Consider the following 18064-nt stretch of genomic DNA (forward strand, 5'->3'; position numbering starts at 1 on the left):
GTATAGCAATAGCTTTCACCACGGAACCATCTCCGCAGTCCCACACTGTAGAGTCTGTATAGGAAAATATAGAGAAGTATAAAGGAGAAGGCTAAAAAAAAAAAAAATCACACATTAACCTCACAGTATTGCATGAGTACTGACTGGGTATAGGAATGAATAGGGAGTCATGAAAATGATTGGTCTGTTAAGGTCGTGTGACAAGGGGATTTTCCCTTCCTTCTGATTTCTACTTGGCAGGGGTTTCTTCTAAACTCTAAGTTGGAAATAAACAGATGAAAGAGAGTTATAATCTACTGAGAAATTCTAGAAATCTAGACTGTAATTTCACATGTGCTAACATTACACACCATTGTGAGATTTCCTTTTGTATTTTTAAAGATTAATTAAAAATGTATAGTTAGTAAAATTAATAGCATGTGTGTTCCTTTATGGGTACTATATGCATCATGTGTATATAGGTGCCCGCTAAGCCAGAAGACGGTGTCAGATTCCTTGGAACTGAAATGAGAAGCTGTTGTAAGACACTGAATGTGTGTACTGGGACCTTAACCCAGCTCCTCTGCAAGAGCAGCCTGTGTGCTCTTAACTGCTGGCTCTTCTCTCCAGCCACTTGTGAGTACTTTTGTTCTTTTTCTTTCTTTCTTAAACTTTCTTTTTATTTATTCTTTGTGTCTTTCACATCATACATCTTGATCCCATTCATTTCCTCTCCCTTTGTATCCATCCTCTGTCCTTGCAACTTCTCCCCCAACAAAATAAAATAAAATTTAAGAGGAAAAAAAAAAATCTCATCATGGAAGCTGTAGTGTAACTCAGTGAGTCATGCAGAAAACCCTTTATTCCATATATTGTTACTTGCATATATTCATTGCAAAGAGTCTTTGGTCTGGTTCGAGGCCTCTGCTTTCTGCTACGCTATTGATGCTGAGCCCTCACTGGGACTCCTCTTGGGTATCTTGTTGTTGCCCTGTGTTGCAGAGATCCTGCAGCTTTGGGTCCACAGGATCAACAACTTCACCTGCTCCTGTAGATCATAGATGGGGCAGATGTTTGGGGTGGGCCAACTCATAACCCTAGTTCTGGGCCTGGGTAGTTGCAGGGTTGGTCAGCCTGCCAGTTCTACCCCACCACCAGGGTGAGCTCTCCAGCATTGCCCTGGCTGGGTCATCCCTTGAAGCGATGAGCCAGGAGCAGGGCCACTTCTGCTCCCACGCCCTCAAGGCTGGCTCTCCCACACCTGCACCATCAGGACCAGCTCTACTGTGTTGCCCAGGGAGGGTGGAGCAGCCATTTTCCCGAGTGCTGTGGCTGGTGAGGGGCAGAGACAGCTTTCCTGCTTATATGACCTCAGGGCCAGCTTTTCCAACCTGCTATAGGTGGTGAGGGGTGAGGGGTGGGAGGGTAGAGGCGTGAGGGGGGTTAAGGAGGACATCTCTCGCCCACCCACACAGTCATATGGCACACGAGCGGCTGGGCCAGATTTCCCCCTCTTGCTTTCTCCGGCTGATTCACCGGCACCCGATAGGACCGGTTCTACTGTGCTGCCCAGGCGAGGTGCAGGGCCTACTTTCTTGAGCTCTGCAGCTGGTAAGGAAGTGGTTCAGCTCCTTTGCCCACCACGGGTGACAGGGCAAGGGGGAAGGGCATCTTTCCCTCATGCTCACCACTACATGGAAAATGAGGGAAGTGATACCAGCCGTGCCCCTCTCATATCCTCAGGGCTGGCTCACCCACATCCCTGTCTACAGTGGTGCCCAGGCGAGGTGCAGGGCCCATTCTCCTGAGTGCTGCAGCTGGTGAGAGGTTATACTTTTGTTCTTAAGAACATGATCTAAAAGGCTGTGCATTCCATCATGTAACTAGACCATAGATGACTCAAAAATCTCCTTATTGTGCTTGTTCTGTGTCTTAGGATGACAATTAAAGCTTTATTCATTTCCAGGGTCCATCAAGTTTGTGTGGGTTTCTCTCGCATCTGTGAGGAAAGTGCTTTGGAGAAGCGTGGCATGATAAAAAGGTCTACACTATTTTCAGTATCTAATACATCAGCTGGGCTGTAGTCTGAAAATATTTTGTACTTGAAGGAGAGATGTTTGGGGGGGGGTGAGAGAGCAACTAGAGAGGACTAAGAAAAAGGGTAAACTGATCTTACAAGAGAGGTTTGTCTCTGAGCTGTGCCTCGTAAGAAAGGAAGCAGATGGACTAGAGGTGTGGCTCAGCAGTAGAATGGGTGTGTGCGGGTGAATAGACATGGGAAGGGAGAGGGGAGAGGAGGAGAAAGGGGGAGAGAGAGAGGGTGGAGGGACAGGGGAGAGATTTATTTTTTTCAGGAGAAACCAGAGCTATGAGCCTGAGTCTTTAGAGTGGGTCTTGAGAACAATGCTGCACGTGGTATTAAAGGATAAAGGAAATGGCGTGTATGAAAGAAGTTCATTAAATACATCTGGGCCGTACAGATTTTTTCTAAGGTAGTTTGTTAGCTTCCTAGTCATCAACGAGGTAATGATACTGCTGTCACACTTTGGGTACTTTATGATGAAGCAGGATGCTCCCTTCTCATCTTTGGCATAGAGAAGACCCCCCCACAGAAATGGCTGCAGAAAGCATCCATGAAGCCAGCCGTGCTGGGAAAGAGAGGGACAGTCTCTACAAAACAAAATGACTCAAACTCAGAATCCACATTCCTGTCATTTATTACTACAAAGCATAAAGGGATGTTCAGAAGTTTCTTCTCCAAGGGTTACTCAGCTCCCAGTCCAGATCCACAAATTGCAAGTGATTGCAACGCCTGTGATTGAGACATGAAAATTATGTAGCAAGTAGTGGCAAGCCGAGTCCACTGGGACACATACACTCTAGTGCTCAATCAAGATGCTTCACTAAAACGTGTGCGATTTCCACACTAGTCAGTTTCTTTGGACACTTTATTAACATGGCCAGCAGAAAGATATGCTTGGCTCTAGGATTTCTTGCATTTTTATGGGCTAAATTGGGTGCTCAAAACAAAACGGAGGAACTACAATGCAGGTTGATGGGCAAGTTTAATTTGACTGGATATGTAGATGCCAAAAACCATTCACTTATTATTGCAGGACTGTTTCCTATTCACTCCAGGACCATCCCAGTAGATGAATCTATTTTGGAGCCAGTGTCACCTATGTGCGAAGGGTAAGCCATTGTTTAGCCTTCTTTTTTGTCAATTCAGGTGGTGGTGGGGGGAGTGATGATCATGGGCTTGGGTATCCAGCTGGACTCTTGATGCTGAACAGAACGGTTGTTTCTCACAGAGTGCTCTGTGGTGTAGCAGCAGCAGCAGCATACATGCATGCGAGAGCTTATCAGGCATGTAGAGTTAGGGGCTGCATCCCAGACTTACAGAATGAGAGCCTGTGTTTTGAGAAGATGCCTCTTGATTCATGTGCACACTGAGGTTTGAGAAGCACAGATGCAGAATTATGTAGCACTGCAGATTTACTGTTAGTTAGCAAAGACTAAAATCTCTCTTCAAGAGCAGCATATTTCAGGGGAGCACTGATTTCTCTGAGCAAGACCTCCCCTGCTGGAAGCTTCTGCCCTTAGTGTTTGCACCGCCAAGTTGCCTCCTCAGGAAATAAGATCCATGCCTGATACTAGAATTTGCCAATAATCACTTGTGAGAAATTCAAAGCATGGCTAGGACAACTATCTGTACATGAATACACTCACACACATATATACACACCACACACACACACACACACACACACACACACACACACACACACACACTTTAGTATGAAAAGAATGCCACAAATGGAAGAAAGCAAAGCAAATTACCAACAACTTATTGTTATCAGAAAGCAATTTTTAATTTTTTTCTGTATTGTTTCTTGGCATATATATATATATATATATATATATATATATATATATATATATGCCTTAAATATTTGTAACTGTAACACAAACATAGTTTTAGCTGGTATTTCCATGATACTTCCAGGCCATTAGAGTTGTCAGTGTATACTGTAAACATTTAGCAGTTTCTGACAATTTCACGTCTTCGCTGATCACAACTTCTTTCCTTTGAAATGTGTCATGTTCCATATTTGAGATGTCATTGTGTGAAAGATAATAACCATCTCTATGTCTTCAGAAAATACAAAGGTTTCAATGACTGCCTTTCTCAAGCCTGGGACTGTTGTCCACAAAAGGGAGTGAATGGAGGAAGAAGACATGGGGTTTTACTTACAAATAGATTATTGTAGAGTCAAGTTTTATTTATCACAGGAGTTTTCACTTCTTTAATCCCCAGTAATTGAAATGAAAATTTAAAGTTCACAATACTTTAACACATTGATACTTTATAAATGGAATTACTTAATTTGTTCCCTACCCTTCACTGGAAATTCTGAAGGTTTCTCTCCCAGCAATGTGAGATGGTAAAGATAATACATAGATTTTAAAATATGAATTTCCCTCCCATAAAAATAATGTGTTATTACAGTATAGTTGAAACAGTGGAGATCTGTCCTAATTAAAATAATTCCCTTACTAGGGTTATTTTTGGATTTGTGTAATCATTGACATTAGGATTTGAGTGGCTACATCTTGGTCTTACAATGTTAAAAAACCCTACATTTCTTTAAAATTAGATCTTTCGGATTATTTTCCACCAGTGTCTGCCAATAGTTCCAACCCCAGTGTTCTTATTATTCTTCCAGTGGTCTGTGTAGTGTTCATAATCCAGGGTCAAACTAAGCATATTCATTTTATTTTTTGAATCATAAACTTTAACTGATTCAGAACTCTAACTTGGGGTTTGGAGAAGTTTCCTTCTGAAATAAACAACTTTAACACAATACTCATTTCAGTTGTCCATCTGTTAAAAGTACACAAAATAGGAAGACTTTGTATTGTTTTGAAAATGTTGCTCAGAACAGAGGAAAATAATGAAACGGAGAAAAGAAAGGCATATTTAAGCTTTATTTGATTGTCATAAAAGGAGGATTTAGATATTATGAAATATTGTGAAACTCATAAGAAAAATTAATGAGTGGGGGAAAATACCATAAATCCTGTCTCTCTGGTAATTATCCTGAGATGATTTAAAGTGATTTCCCTGGTAGTCCTTACAATACCTGACACGCAGCTTTAGCTACAGAAAGTGTTCACACCGTCTGTTTCTTCCACAGTTTTTTTCTCACTGCTCTGTTGTTTCTTGGGTCATGTTTTTGTAATGATGGGCAATATTCTCATACAGTTGACGTTCTGTCAGTGGTCATATTGTGTGTTCTAGTTTTTGAGTACTATAATAATCCCTGTGTACTGGAGTGATGGTTCATTAGTTAAGAGCACTGGCTGCTTTTCCAGAGGACCCAGATTCAATTCCCAGCACCCATATAAGAGCCCACAACCATCTGTAACTCTAGTTCCCTTGTGCACAGATACACGTGCAAGAAAAACACCAATAAAATAAACAAGTAATTAAAAACAACAACAACAACTCTGTTTGCCCTTTGGGAGTAGATAGCTTTCTTTCTTAAGAGTTTTTTTTTTTTTTTTTTTCCAGTTTACTTCTCAAGAGCTCAAGTTACTAGTTCAAAGCAGGCACATATTTTTCTAGCTCTTGAAGTGAATTTTTAATCTTACTTTAAAAATGATACTGCTACATTTATTTCAAAAGTTTGATGATATCACTGTTGTTAATCTGGAAACAGCAGCGTGGGCTGGTTCAGCACTTTGTGCTATGGTGTCTGTTGCCCTCTTCTCTCCTTCCCTGCACTGCTCCAACTGAGCACCTCTCCTCCAATCATATCAGTCTCTCCACTCCTTGATCTAACTACCGTGTTCCCCTGGCGAAGAGCTTTGACTCAGACTGCTCCTTCTGTTCTCTTTTTGTGTCATCTTTTAAGCCTCAGCATGCCTGTGAGCTTCTCCAGGGCTGGGTGTCCTCTTGAGCCTCATCTTCTCGATGGCTCCTTTCACCACCTTGTGTTGTTACTGTCTGGCTCTGTCTCTGTTTCCTACCCAGAGAGTGGTGTGCTTCTTCTTTCACTGTTGTGGTATACTGTCTTGAGAAACCAAATGACCTCCTGTATGAAAATTCAATCAAAGTGATGTGCAAGAAAATTCCAGTGTTCCAAAAGGGTTATGTATTGTTGAGGTTTTTTTTTTCTTTTAATCATTAGGTTTAATTTATTTTTATGTGTGAATGTTTTGCCTGCATGTATCTATGTGCACCATGTACACACTTGGAGCCTGTGGAGGCCAGAGTTGGACATCAGAGCCTCTAGAACTGGATTTATGGATGATTGTGAACCTCCATGTGGGCACTGGGAATTAAACCTGGATCCTCTGAAAAAGCAACAGTGCTTTTAAATGCTGACCAATCTCTCCAGCTTCCTGTTGTTTGGTATTTAATTAAAAAATTACTGAACAGAAGACAAAGTTAGATATCTACAGAAGACTTTAAGGCATAAAGCCATGTTGGAGCACTTGCTTTTAGTAAGTTAAAATGTGCTTTAACATTGAATAGAGAAAGAAGAAAATAGAAGAGTTAGTTGACATATATAGGAGGAATTGAAAAAATGTAGTATTGAGCTGCAATATCTATTTCAATGGCTAGAGAATTAAAAGGATGATGTATCGTATTTGTGTAAATATCCTTCAGTATTAAAAATAAAAATCTCAGAAAGATTATGCAATTGGAGTTGTATTACACATAATTTTTGTAATGCTTTTCTGTACTCCTCCTTTAAGTGTCTTCGTGTATTTTAGTAAATTATATAAAAAGAATTTCTTTTCTTTTTTTTTTTGTTTGTTGGTTTGTTTCTACATCTTGACCACAGTTTCCTCTCCCTCTTCTTCTCCCAGCCTTCCCCTCCTTCACCTCCCCCATCCACTCTTCCTTCTCTGTTTCTCTTCAGAAAAAGGCAAGCCTCCCATGGATATCAGCCAGCCATAGTATTTCAAGTTGTAGTAAGACTAGGCACCTCCTCTCCTATTAAGGTTGGACTAGGCAACCCAGTAGGAGGAACAGGGTTCCAAAAGCAGGCAACAGAGTCAGAGACAGGCCCTGCTTGCACTGTTAGGAATCCCACAAGAATACCAAGCTACACAACTGTAATGCTATATGCAGAGGACCTGGGTCAGTCCCATGAGTCTGATTGTTGGTTAGTCTCTGTGAGCCCCTATGAACCCAGCTTAGTTGACTCTGTGGGTTTTTCTTGTGGTGCCTTGACCTCACTGCTCCTACAATCCTTTTTCCCCCTCTTACACAGAATTCCCTGAAGTCTGCCTAATATTTGGCTGCATCTGTTTCCATCAGTTGCTGGATGAAGCCTCTCTGATGACAGTTGGACTAACCACCAATCTGTTCTTCTGACTGCTCTTAATGTATTTTAGTGATTTTTATAATTATTATTAATGTTCAGAAGATCATAGGTCAAGGTGAGGGGAATCATATGGCCCCAGGGACTCCCTGAATGGATGATGTCTTTCTGTATGTTGTGAGAATATGTTGCTCTGATTGTTTGATAAATAAAATGCTGATTGGCCAGTAGTCAGACAGGAGGTATAGGTGGGATAAGCAGACAAGGATAATGCTGGGAAGAGGAAGGCTGAGTTATAAGTCACCAGCCAGACATAGAGGAAGCAAGGTGTGAAGGCAGAACTGAGAAAAGGTACTAAGTCACATGGCTAAACATAGATAAGAATTATGGGTTAATTTAAGTGTAAGAGGTAGTCAGTAATAAACCTGAGCAAATGGCCAAGCAGTTTTAATTAATATAAGCCTCTGTGTGTTTACTTGGGTCTGAGCAGCTGCAGTCCAGGAAGGACACAGAAAAACTTCCAGCTACAAATATGTTGCTCTGATTGGTTGGTAAATAAAATGCTGATTGGCTAGTAGCCAGGCAGGAAGTATAGGCAGGATAAACAGACAAAGAAAATTCTGGGAAGAGGAAGGCTGAGTCACAAGTCACCAGCCAGACACAGAGAAAGCAAGATGTGAAGGCAGGACTGGGAAAAGGTACCAAGCCATGTGGCTAAACATAGATAAGAATTATGGGTTAATTTAGGTGTAAGAGGTAGTTAGTAATAAGCCTGAGCAAATGGCCAAGCAGTTTTAATTAATATTAAGCCTCTGTGTGATTATTTTATAAAAGGCTGTGGGATTGTGGGTGAGAAATTTGTCCCTGACTGCAGGCCAGGTGGGACACAGAAAAACTTTCAGCTACAACTCCCAATGAGAAGGGAAAAGGAGGGACTGTTGGTGAAGAGAATTGTGACTAGAACAATATTTTTGTGACAAAGAGATAATTGGCCATTTGAGGAAATCATAGCATATAAAAGATTATATATATCTATATATCAAGAAAAATCCAAAAGTTTGCTTCCCAAGATTACTAATCAATAGTGAATATGATTCATTTGTATATTTTAAGATTGTAATGTCAGGTGAGCTGATGACTGAGGTTCCTGCTGCTGCTTCAGCAAAAAGCTGTAATCACTCATATAACTGAAGCTCCTTCCTAGAAAAGCATCTCATCCCCCACCCTCTTCCCTGCTCCTACCCACAGTGTCCAGTGCCTCACAGAAGCTTTTCCTTCCAGGTTTAACTTCCGGGGTTTCCGCTGGATGAAAACCATGATCCACACCATCAAGGAGATTAATGAGAGGAAGGACATTTTGCCCAACCACACTCTGGGCTATCAGATCTTTGATTCCTGCTATACCATCACCAAAGCAATGGAGTCGGCTTTGGTGTTTCTGACAGGGCAGGAGGAATTCAAGCCCAATTTTAGAAACAGCACTGGATCAATTCTGGCAGCACTGGTTGGATCTGGGGGATCGTCCTTGTCAGTTGCAGCTTCAAGAATCCTGGGGTTGTATTACTTGCCTCAGGTATTTCGAAATATTGTGCTGAGTACTTACTTGTAAAGAAATAGAAACGAGACTGGAGAGATGGCTAAGAGATTAAGAGCCCTTGCCATTCTTGCAGAGGACCTAGATTCAGTCCCCAAGACTCATGGTTCACAACCATCTGAAACTCCAGTTTTAGGGGATCTGAAGCTCTCTTCAGGCCTTCATGGGCTATTGCATGCATGCAGAGAACATAAACTCATGCAAGCACAGGCACATACACTTAAAAATGGTGGCACATAGAGCTGGAGAGATAGCTCAGTGGTTAAGAGCACTGGCTGTTCTTCCAGAGGACCTAGGTCCAATTCCCAGGACCCACATGGCAGCTCCAACCTGTCTTTCTGTACCTTCAGCTCCAGGGGACCTGACACCCTCATACATACATACATGCAGGCAAAACATCAATGCACATTAAAAAAAATGGTGGCACACAGTCTTTAATCCCAGCACTCAGGGTGGGGGTGGGGGTTTGCAGGGAGGGGCATGGGCAGAGGCAGGCCGATCTCTGAGTTAGAGGCTAGTCTGGTCCACAGAGCTAGTTCCCAGACAACCAGGGTTACACAAAGAAACTTTGTCTTGAAAAACAAACAAAAATATTTAAAGAAATACAAACAGCGTGTAGAAATTGTTGAAAATAAGAAGTGCAGCAGAACTTGAGAAGAGTTAAAAGACATCCTGGGATGGGTGTGACAGCATTCCAAGTGACTGTTTAAGTAAACTTCAGCCATGAGCACTGCTGGCACCAATGGAACTGTGAATATAATGGAGTTGTGACACAGTGAATATTAACTTCTCACTAATCACCATGCTCCTTAGTACTGTGGGTTGATCTGTAGCTGGAATAAGGCACATGTTTTTGTTTTGGTCTCTGTTGATACTTACTAATCATGACCTAAATCATCACACAGTCTAAAATGGGTCTGGGAATTTCACCAAATGGATATCCTTTTGTGATACTACCAAAAGCTGAAACAACTTTACAGGTTATTGCACATGAGCAAGCGTACGCACACATGACTGCAATGCATACGTGTGGAGGTTAGAGGACAACTTTGGAGAGTCATTTCTTACCTTCCACTCAGTTGAGGCAGGATTTCTCTTGTTACTGCTGTTGTCTAGTCTACTCGAGGCTCAGTGTCCTGCAAGCTTCTGGTGAATTCTCCTTTCTCTGTTTCCCATCTTGCTATAGAAGTGCTGAGATGACAGATGTATGCCATTGCATCTACTTTTTACCTGGATTTTGGGAATTGAACTCAGGTCATCAGGCTTGTATGACAAGCACTCTACCCACGGGTCCATCCCCTTAGTTCTGTCCTTGCTTCTTAAAAATGCTCTTTCCAGTAGATAGCTTCTGTGATGTAAATGTTAGCCAGAGGATTGAGAATGATCAAGAATAAAACGAAAGGCTGAGGGAAAAAGAACATAGAGTAGACTGACTTCCTGAAGGAACTGACAGTTCTGGAGCTGTGGAACTGTGATATAAAAAACCCTACCAGAAGTGATCAATGCATGACAAGGAGAGTAAGTATGTGGAGAGTTAAGTTACAGACATGAACAAAAATGGTCTCCAACACACAGTGACCTCAGCTCCATGATTAAGTCCCTAAAGACGGGAAATACATACAAGGGCTACTGACAACATGACAAAAAGGGCTTCTTCATGTGTGTAGTTACTGGCCTATAAAATGAGAGCATCAAGGGACTTTGTTGGAGAAAATGCTCCTTAGACCTCAGGTGTATACTCCTTTTGTCAGTAGAAGACTTAGCGTCTACTCACGCAGAAGTCCTGGTAGAGTGAAATAAATAAAGAGAAAAATAAACAAGGAAAGAAATGGACAAAAATAACTGGGGTGGTGGCGAAGTGAGACAGAGTAAGCAAGAGAAACCGGTGCTACCAACTGGAGGGGGAGTGGACCCATTCCATCATCCTTGTATATGAGATACTGATGTTGATGAACAGTCTGGGTGTTGTGACTCAGGGGAGTCACCATATCTCCAGGGAGGATACAGGAAAATGCAAATGACCTCACTGTCAGTGCCATTCATGAAAAACACTGCATTGAATTTTATCAGTAATAGGTTGCCGTAACCCCTGGGGGTTGACAGCATAGACCAACAACTTCCACCAGCAGCCCTGGCTCATTGAGTAGGAGCAGAGAGTCATTTTTCATAGAAAAATGTGAGGAAAAGGAGAGAACTAGTCAGCTCCTCCCCTCACAGAATATTCTGAGGCTGTTGTTTAAGATTTGGCTCTGGCTTCCTAATATCTATAAATATTTTCCATTGTAGGTGGGCTATACTTCTTCCTGCTCAATTCTTAGTGACAAATTCCAGTTCCCATCTTATCTTCGAGTAATACCCAGTGATAAGATCCAGTCTGAGGCCATGGTGAATCTTATCAAACACTTCGGTTGGGTCTGGGTAGGCGCTATTGCAGCTGATGATGATTATGGAAAATATGGAGTAAAAACTTTTAAGGAAAAAATGGAGACTGCCAACCTCTGTGTTGCTTTCTCTGAAACCATTCCCAAAATCTACTCCAATGAGAAAATGCAAAAAGCTGTTAATGCAGTAAAGAATTCCACTGCCAGAGTCATTGTACTTTATACCTCTGACATTGACCTCAGCCCCTTTGTGCTGGAAATGATTCATCACAACATAACTGATAGGACATGGATAGCCAGTGAAGCCTGGATTACCTCAGCCCTCATTGCAAAGCCTGAGTACTTTCCATATTTTGGAGGAAGTATCGGATTTGCAATACCAAGAGCCGTTATACCAGGATTGAAAGAATTTCTTTATGATGTACACCCTAGCAAGGATCCAAATGATGTCTTGACCATTGAATTCTGGCAAACTGCTTTTAACTGCACCTGGCCCAACAGCAGTGTGCCTTACAATGTGGACCACAGAGTGAACATGACCGGCAAAGAAGACAGATTGTATGACATGTCTGATCATCTCTGCACTGGAGAGGAGAAGCTGGAAGACCTGAAGAATACTTATCTGGATATATCTCAGCTCAGAACCACAAATAACGTCAAACAAGCTGTGTATACTATAGCTTATGCCCTGGATCGTCTCAGCAGATGTCAAGAAGGACGTGGGCCATATTCTCCAAATAATACTTGTGCATATATACCTACCTTTGATCTATGGCAGGTAAGTTATTTTCCTTTGTGATGTAGCATGCCATTCATGACCTTGCATGACCACTTAAAGAAATGGTTTGCCTGACTGGCTTGGATTTTTTTTTTTTTTTTTTTTTTTTTTTTTGTTCTGAGACTGGGTTTTTCTGTAACAGCCCTGTCTGTTCTGGATCTCACTTTGTAGATCAAGCTGGCCTTAAATTCACAGAGATCCACCTGCCTCTGCCTCCCAAGTGCTGGAATTAAAGTCGTGTGCCTCTACAGCGAAGCTGGAGGTGTGTTTTAAGTCCCCATTTATTAACAGAATTATTAGGCTTGTTGTAAATGGAATCCATGTCCTCTACAAAAAGAATTCCTTTACTAGATAAGCTGATTTTCTTTAACATAAATAAAAGTTAAAGGTAAGCCTTCTAGGACTAAATGAGTGGCGTAGAGACTCCAGTTTCTTCTAGTTTGCTGTTCCTGTCTACAATATGTGGCTTCACTTCGTCATCTAGGATGATTACTTGAGTCTAAGACACCATGCTCACATTTGAAACAACAAGAAGGAAAAGGGGAATGAAGGCCATTTCTGGAAATTATATACAATTCTTCCACACTCACATAGCATATTTTAGTCATGTGGTCTTATCTAGCTTGAAGGGAGCTGGACTATGGAGTCTTTCTGCAGTGTGAGAACTGTAGGAGGTGAAGATTCTGGGGCATTACCTGGGAGACTCATTTCTGTGCCTCCCGTTTTTAGTTTCATGTTAAACAATTCATGTTGGCTCAGAGTAGCCTGTGCGGTCTCATCCAAGATCCTCCCCTTACCTGGAAATACAGAGCTAGAGCATCCCTGCCCTGGTTCTATCAGCCCTGCACGAACTCCAGTTAGCATCTCTGTGGTAGTTTGAATGTATCTGGCCCCCATAAGCTCATAGAGAGAAACACTATTAGGAGGTGTGGTCTTGTTGGAGGAGGCTGGATGACACATGCCTTTAATCCAGACCTTGAGGCTGGAGGGCACACCTTTAATCTGGCCACACCTTGTGTTGCAAGTATGCTACTGTGGGGTGGGCTTTGAGATCTTTTTCTCAAGCTTTACTCAGTGTGACAGTCAGTCGACTTTCTGTTGCCTCTGAGTCAAGATGTAGGACTCTCAGCTCTGGCACCATGTCTCCCTGCATGCTGCCATGTTCTCCTTTATGATCTGAATAGACTGAACCTCTAGAACTGTAAGGGAGCCACCCTCAATGAGGTGTTTTCTGTATAAGAATTGCTGTGATCATGATGTCTCTTCCCAGCAGTAGTAAACCCTAACTAAGATGATCTCTAACTTGTTACTTTTTCCTTTACTGATCATCCTCACTTTATATTTATATAACTCCCTGTCAATACAGCAGAGATTGCAGTGGCTGGGACCATTGCATTTCTCTTTGACTTGTGTTTTCAATTGTTCGCCTCTTGCTTTCAATCTTACTACTCAGTCTTAGTCTTATTCAGTCTGTGGTACTTTTTCCCATTCCTTTTTTTAATGAACTTGATAATTTTGATCAGGATTGGTCAAATAGTTTTAGATTGGCTTCAATTTGGCTTTATCTATTTTTTTATGATTTGGTTGAGTTTATGCATTTTGGGCACAAATGACACAAAAACAATAATCTTTTTAAATAAATCTTTTTAAATTCCTCCTATCAGAAGGCATATCATGGGCTGGAAATACAGCTCAGTTTGAAAGAGTGCTTTTCTAGCATGCACAAAGTCCTGGCTTTGGTCCCCTAGACCACATGAAAATATGGTACTTGGTGCACACCTGTTATTTTAGCACTTAGGAATTGAAGGCAGGAACATCAGAAGTTCAAAGTTATCCTCAGGAACATAGTAACCAGCCTGGGCTACATAAGGTCTCATCTCAGAAAACAAGAAAAAAATGAAAAGAAAAAAAAGGAAGGCACATTATGTATGCATTTCTAATTATTGCTAATATTATTAACTTTGGTAACTTAATTATAGTAGGATCCCCATTTTTTTTTCTATAAAGTTGCTGTATTTCCCTTGGGAAGTAATAATTATCTTGTTGGGCAATATTTTGAGGCTCTGAAAATGTACAGCTTTTCATTACACCTTTTGCCCACTAGTTTTAGCACTCATTGACAATTATTCTTTACATTTTGCTCTTATTATTATTGCGCATGTGTGCCTTTCTGGTGGTGGGGTCAGTTCCTTAATAGGACACATATGAGTAAAAAGACAATGAGCAGGTCCCTGATATGGTACTATGTCATATTTGGCTTTCTTATAGAAGTAGAAACATATTTAACTAAATGTAAGTGATTACTTCTGTCCAGAGGTAATCTAGAAGACCCCTCTGAACAAACAGGTCTAAAATGAACTCTTCAAATTCAGTTGGGTCTTGTTTATTAAGACACTGAATGATTAAGAGAGACAAAGGCTGGGGATTTAGCTCAGTGGTAGAGCGCTTGCCTAGCAAGCACAAGGCCCTGGGTTTGGTCCTCAGCTCCGGGGGGGGGGGGAAGGAGAGAGAGAGAGAGAGAGAGAGAGAGAGAGAGAGAGAGAGAGAGAGAGAGAGAGAGAGAATTTGTAAAATTATATCATAAAGCTCAGAGAGATGAGGGGAATATCTTAGCTACTCATGTAGGCATTGGGGTATCTGTGGATGAGTTTCACCTAGGTCTTGCTGGAAGAGGAGACAGAGATCTCTAAGAGACTCAGAGAAATTGGTTGTCTGAGCTTCTGGGTGTGGAATAGTCTTAGCTCTAGACAGATGAATCCAGTGACAGCCCTTGCAGCTTAAGATGGGGGGAAGATTTGATAAGGTCCCATTCTCATGGCTTTGAGTGGTCATTTATTGTGCAGGATGATTTTAAGATAGACCTAGTTTCCTAACTTAATGTAAGGAGGTGATCCTGAAAAAGTGAAGTCACACTTAAGGCTGTTCTTGTCCTGGCCCTCAATGACAGTCTTGATTATTTATGTGAAAGGTATAACATACTGAAAAAGATAGTGAATTCTGGGTCTAGCAGGAGGTCTGACTGGAGGAAGGGCTACCATAAAGGACTTAAGTGAGGGTGTGGGAGGCTGTAAACTTTGAAGTAATACAGCATCATTACAGTACAACTGGGAGACGACTGGGCCAAGAACATAGTCTTGAGTGCAGTTTAGTAAGATCTCTCCCAAGAGTTCAATTGGCCCTTTCTACCTTCCTAGAAGACAGAGAATGTCAGCTATGGTGGCTCAAGCCTTTAATCTCATTACTTGGGAGGCAGAGGCAGGTTGATCTTTGTGAGTTCCAGGTCAACCTGGTCTACAGGTTGCCTACAGCAAGTTGTAGGCAAGCCAGGGCTACAAAGTGAGACCCTGTCTCAAACAAAGCAAAATCAACCAACAAACAACAAACCCCAAAGATGAGGATGTCAGGATACATAGAGATAATACTTAATTTTGAGAGTGATATTAGAAATAAAAGCTGGGTGATTATCTGTCTTTGGGGACCAGAGGAGCCTAAAGTGAGGGATAATGTATTCTATAAGGATGAGATTATCTCTGAGGCCCTTTTTGATTTTTGTGGGGAATGCCACCATCTACCTGGTGAACATATTCACAAGAACTAATAGGTATTTGAGTCCCTTGCATGGAGGTAGGTGAATGAACTCTTCTTTCTTTCTTTCTTTCTTTCTTTCTTTCTTTCTTTCTTTCTTTCTTTCTTTCTTTCTTTTTCTTTCTTTCTTTCTTTTTTTAAAAGCCTAGGATCAAACCCTGGGCCTTTCACTTGCTAGGCAAGTGCTCTACCATTGAGCTAAATCCCCAACCCCCACCCCCGACTCTACTTTCTAATCTTCCTCTGGCATACTTTACTATGATGGACAGGCTGTAAAAGGAAAGGGTATGAGGACTCCTTTAGGATTGGCCTGACAACAGAGTGGAAAAGCTTTGGAAATGGACCATAAGGAACTCTGGTGTATGTGAAAAGAGCTCAACTAGAATTCAGATGGTCTTTAGCCCCCCAAAATGTGGCTTGATGCAAACAAAAATCTTCCATTGGGAGGTTCTATGGACAAACAGATTGTTTTCTGGGCTCTGCAACCATCCTTCCAGGGTCCTCTGAGGATGTAGAGAGGATATTGGGGAATTGGACTGGCAACTAAGGCAGCCTGAAGTGGAAGCTAAGCCACTGTTTTGCTGTTGGTCACTTTATTTGTTACCCAGAGAAATGCCTCTGGAGTTTCGAAGAGTTTTAGATCAGCCTGAAACTTAGACAAGGCATCTCTGTGTAGAAGGGGAATGGAGCAATTGCTTAGGACCAGAACAAAGAGATTTGCATATATTGCAGGTAAACAGGAGTGTCATCTCACTGGTTGGAGCTTGCCATCTGTATCAGTAAGGAGGATCTGGGACTGGAGGATTGAACCAGAGAAGGTGGTAGGGGCTGATGAAATGATGGTAATATTTAAAATGAAAGTAATTTTTTTCCCTGCCACATCTAAGGTTTTCCTAGTCTCATCCCTAGAGATGGAGAATACAGGAGCTTGTAGAATCCCTGAAATCTGGAAGTCCTCAAGAGGAAGGGATTCTCCTCCGGCCCCTACCATGCCCCATAGAATGCCTGATAGTCCAGGAAGAGAATCAGGAGCATCTGTCCTTTTCTGAGTTTGATTTGACCTGAGGTCCCTGGATGAATACTTGCCTCCCTTCATGAAGGACAGTTATTAGTCCACAAATTATTAGAACATTTTGTCTCTAGTACACTTTGCGGATTGGACATAACTCAGTCTCACAACATTGACTTGACTGAGCTATCTCCCAAGAATAGAGAGACCTTCCAACTTGCAGAGCTGAAACCCAGTTATACTCTGGAGCCAAACCTGTCTGGTTGGTCAGGCTACTTACAAACTGAGATTGCTAAAAAAAAAAAAAACAAAAAACAAAAAAACAAAAAACCAAAAAACAAAAAACAACTGTGAGTGAAACCAAATTTAACTGTCCTGAAGAAACTGAAAACCTGCATGAAAAACAAAAACAAAAACAAAAACAAAACCTGCTTACCCATAAGCAGCTAGGATCACAAAGTCCAGACAGGATGAAAAAACAGGCACAAATTGCTGTCATCACTGTGTCCCACACTGAGTGATGATGGTCTCCAGAAGCAAGGAAATCAGGGTCCTTACCTTGTACAGAGGCTAAGGAGAACGCCTCAGCTCTTCAGGGCCAGTCTGCTGGCCATCATAAGCATTCAGGGAGCAAGGGGTCTGTCCCCAGGCTAGACCTTGAAAGACAGTGTCTGGAATGAATAGCTCAAGTTATGGGACAGGGAATACATTTACCCAGCCAGAATTAATACAAACACTTTAATAAAGAATAGATGCTATGGGTAGAAATAGTGTGGGTGGGGAAAACCTCTCAGGAGTCTGGGGAGAGGGAGAGAGATGATGGGAGGGAAGGAGGGAGAGAGAGAGAGATAATAAATCACTTCACTAAGGGAAAGGAGGTCTTTTTATAACAGTAAAGAGAAATTACTTAGGCTCTTTGCTTGGGGTCCAATTTGAATAGAGTTCAATAGAAGAGCTCATTATCTGGACATAGTAACTGAAAAAAATTTTTAAGTTCCTTTAAAAATATGTGTGTGTGTGTGTGTGTGTGTGTGTGTGTGTGTGTGTGTGTGTCCATGCCTGTGTGTTTAGGTGACCACAGGGGTCAGAAGGAGACTTTGGATCCCTTGGAGCTGGAGTTACAGGTACTTGTGAGCTACCTACAGTGGGTTCTAGGATCTGAACTCCAGTCCTCTGCTAGAGCAGTAATTGTTCTTAACTGCTGAGTTATCACTTCAGCCACTACTTAAAATTCTGCACTTTAAATGATTTTTTAGATGGTTTCATATATGTATATAATAATTCCAGTCCTTTTCACCCTCTCTAACATTGTATCACCCCATCTCCTTCTGAAACCCTTCTAACAGGTCTTCCCCGCCCCCATGTCTCTTTTTTAAAATGTGTGTGATACCCACTGAGTTC

The 18064-nt window shown here is 41.7% G+C and overlaps 1 protein-coding gene across 1 annotated transcript in view; it reads left to right on the forward strand.

Moving 5' to 3' along the window:
• The first annotated feature begins 2935 nt into the window (after positions 1 to 2935).
• LOC118585973 (vomeronasal type-2 receptor 1) overlaps positions 2936 to 18064 on the forward strand; it is a 28841-nt gene continuing 13712 nt past the window's right edge. Inside the window, exons 1-3 of the mRNA XM_036191014.1 lie at positions 2936 to 3171; positions 8598 to 8889; positions 11197 to 12069. Of these exons, the coding sequence (XP_036046907.1) occupies positions 2936 to 3171; positions 8598 to 8889; positions 11197 to 12069 (1401 nt within the window). The remainder of the gene's footprint in view (positions 3172 to 8597; positions 8890 to 11196; positions 12070 to 18064) is intronic.

Source organism: Onychomys torridus, chromosome 6 (genome assembly GCF_903995425.1).
Source record: "Onychomys torridus chromosome 6, mOncTor1.1, whole genome shotgun sequence".
Classification (NCBI taxonomy): Eukaryota; Metazoa; Chordata; class Mammalia; order Rodentia; family Cricetidae; genus Onychomys; species Onychomys torridus.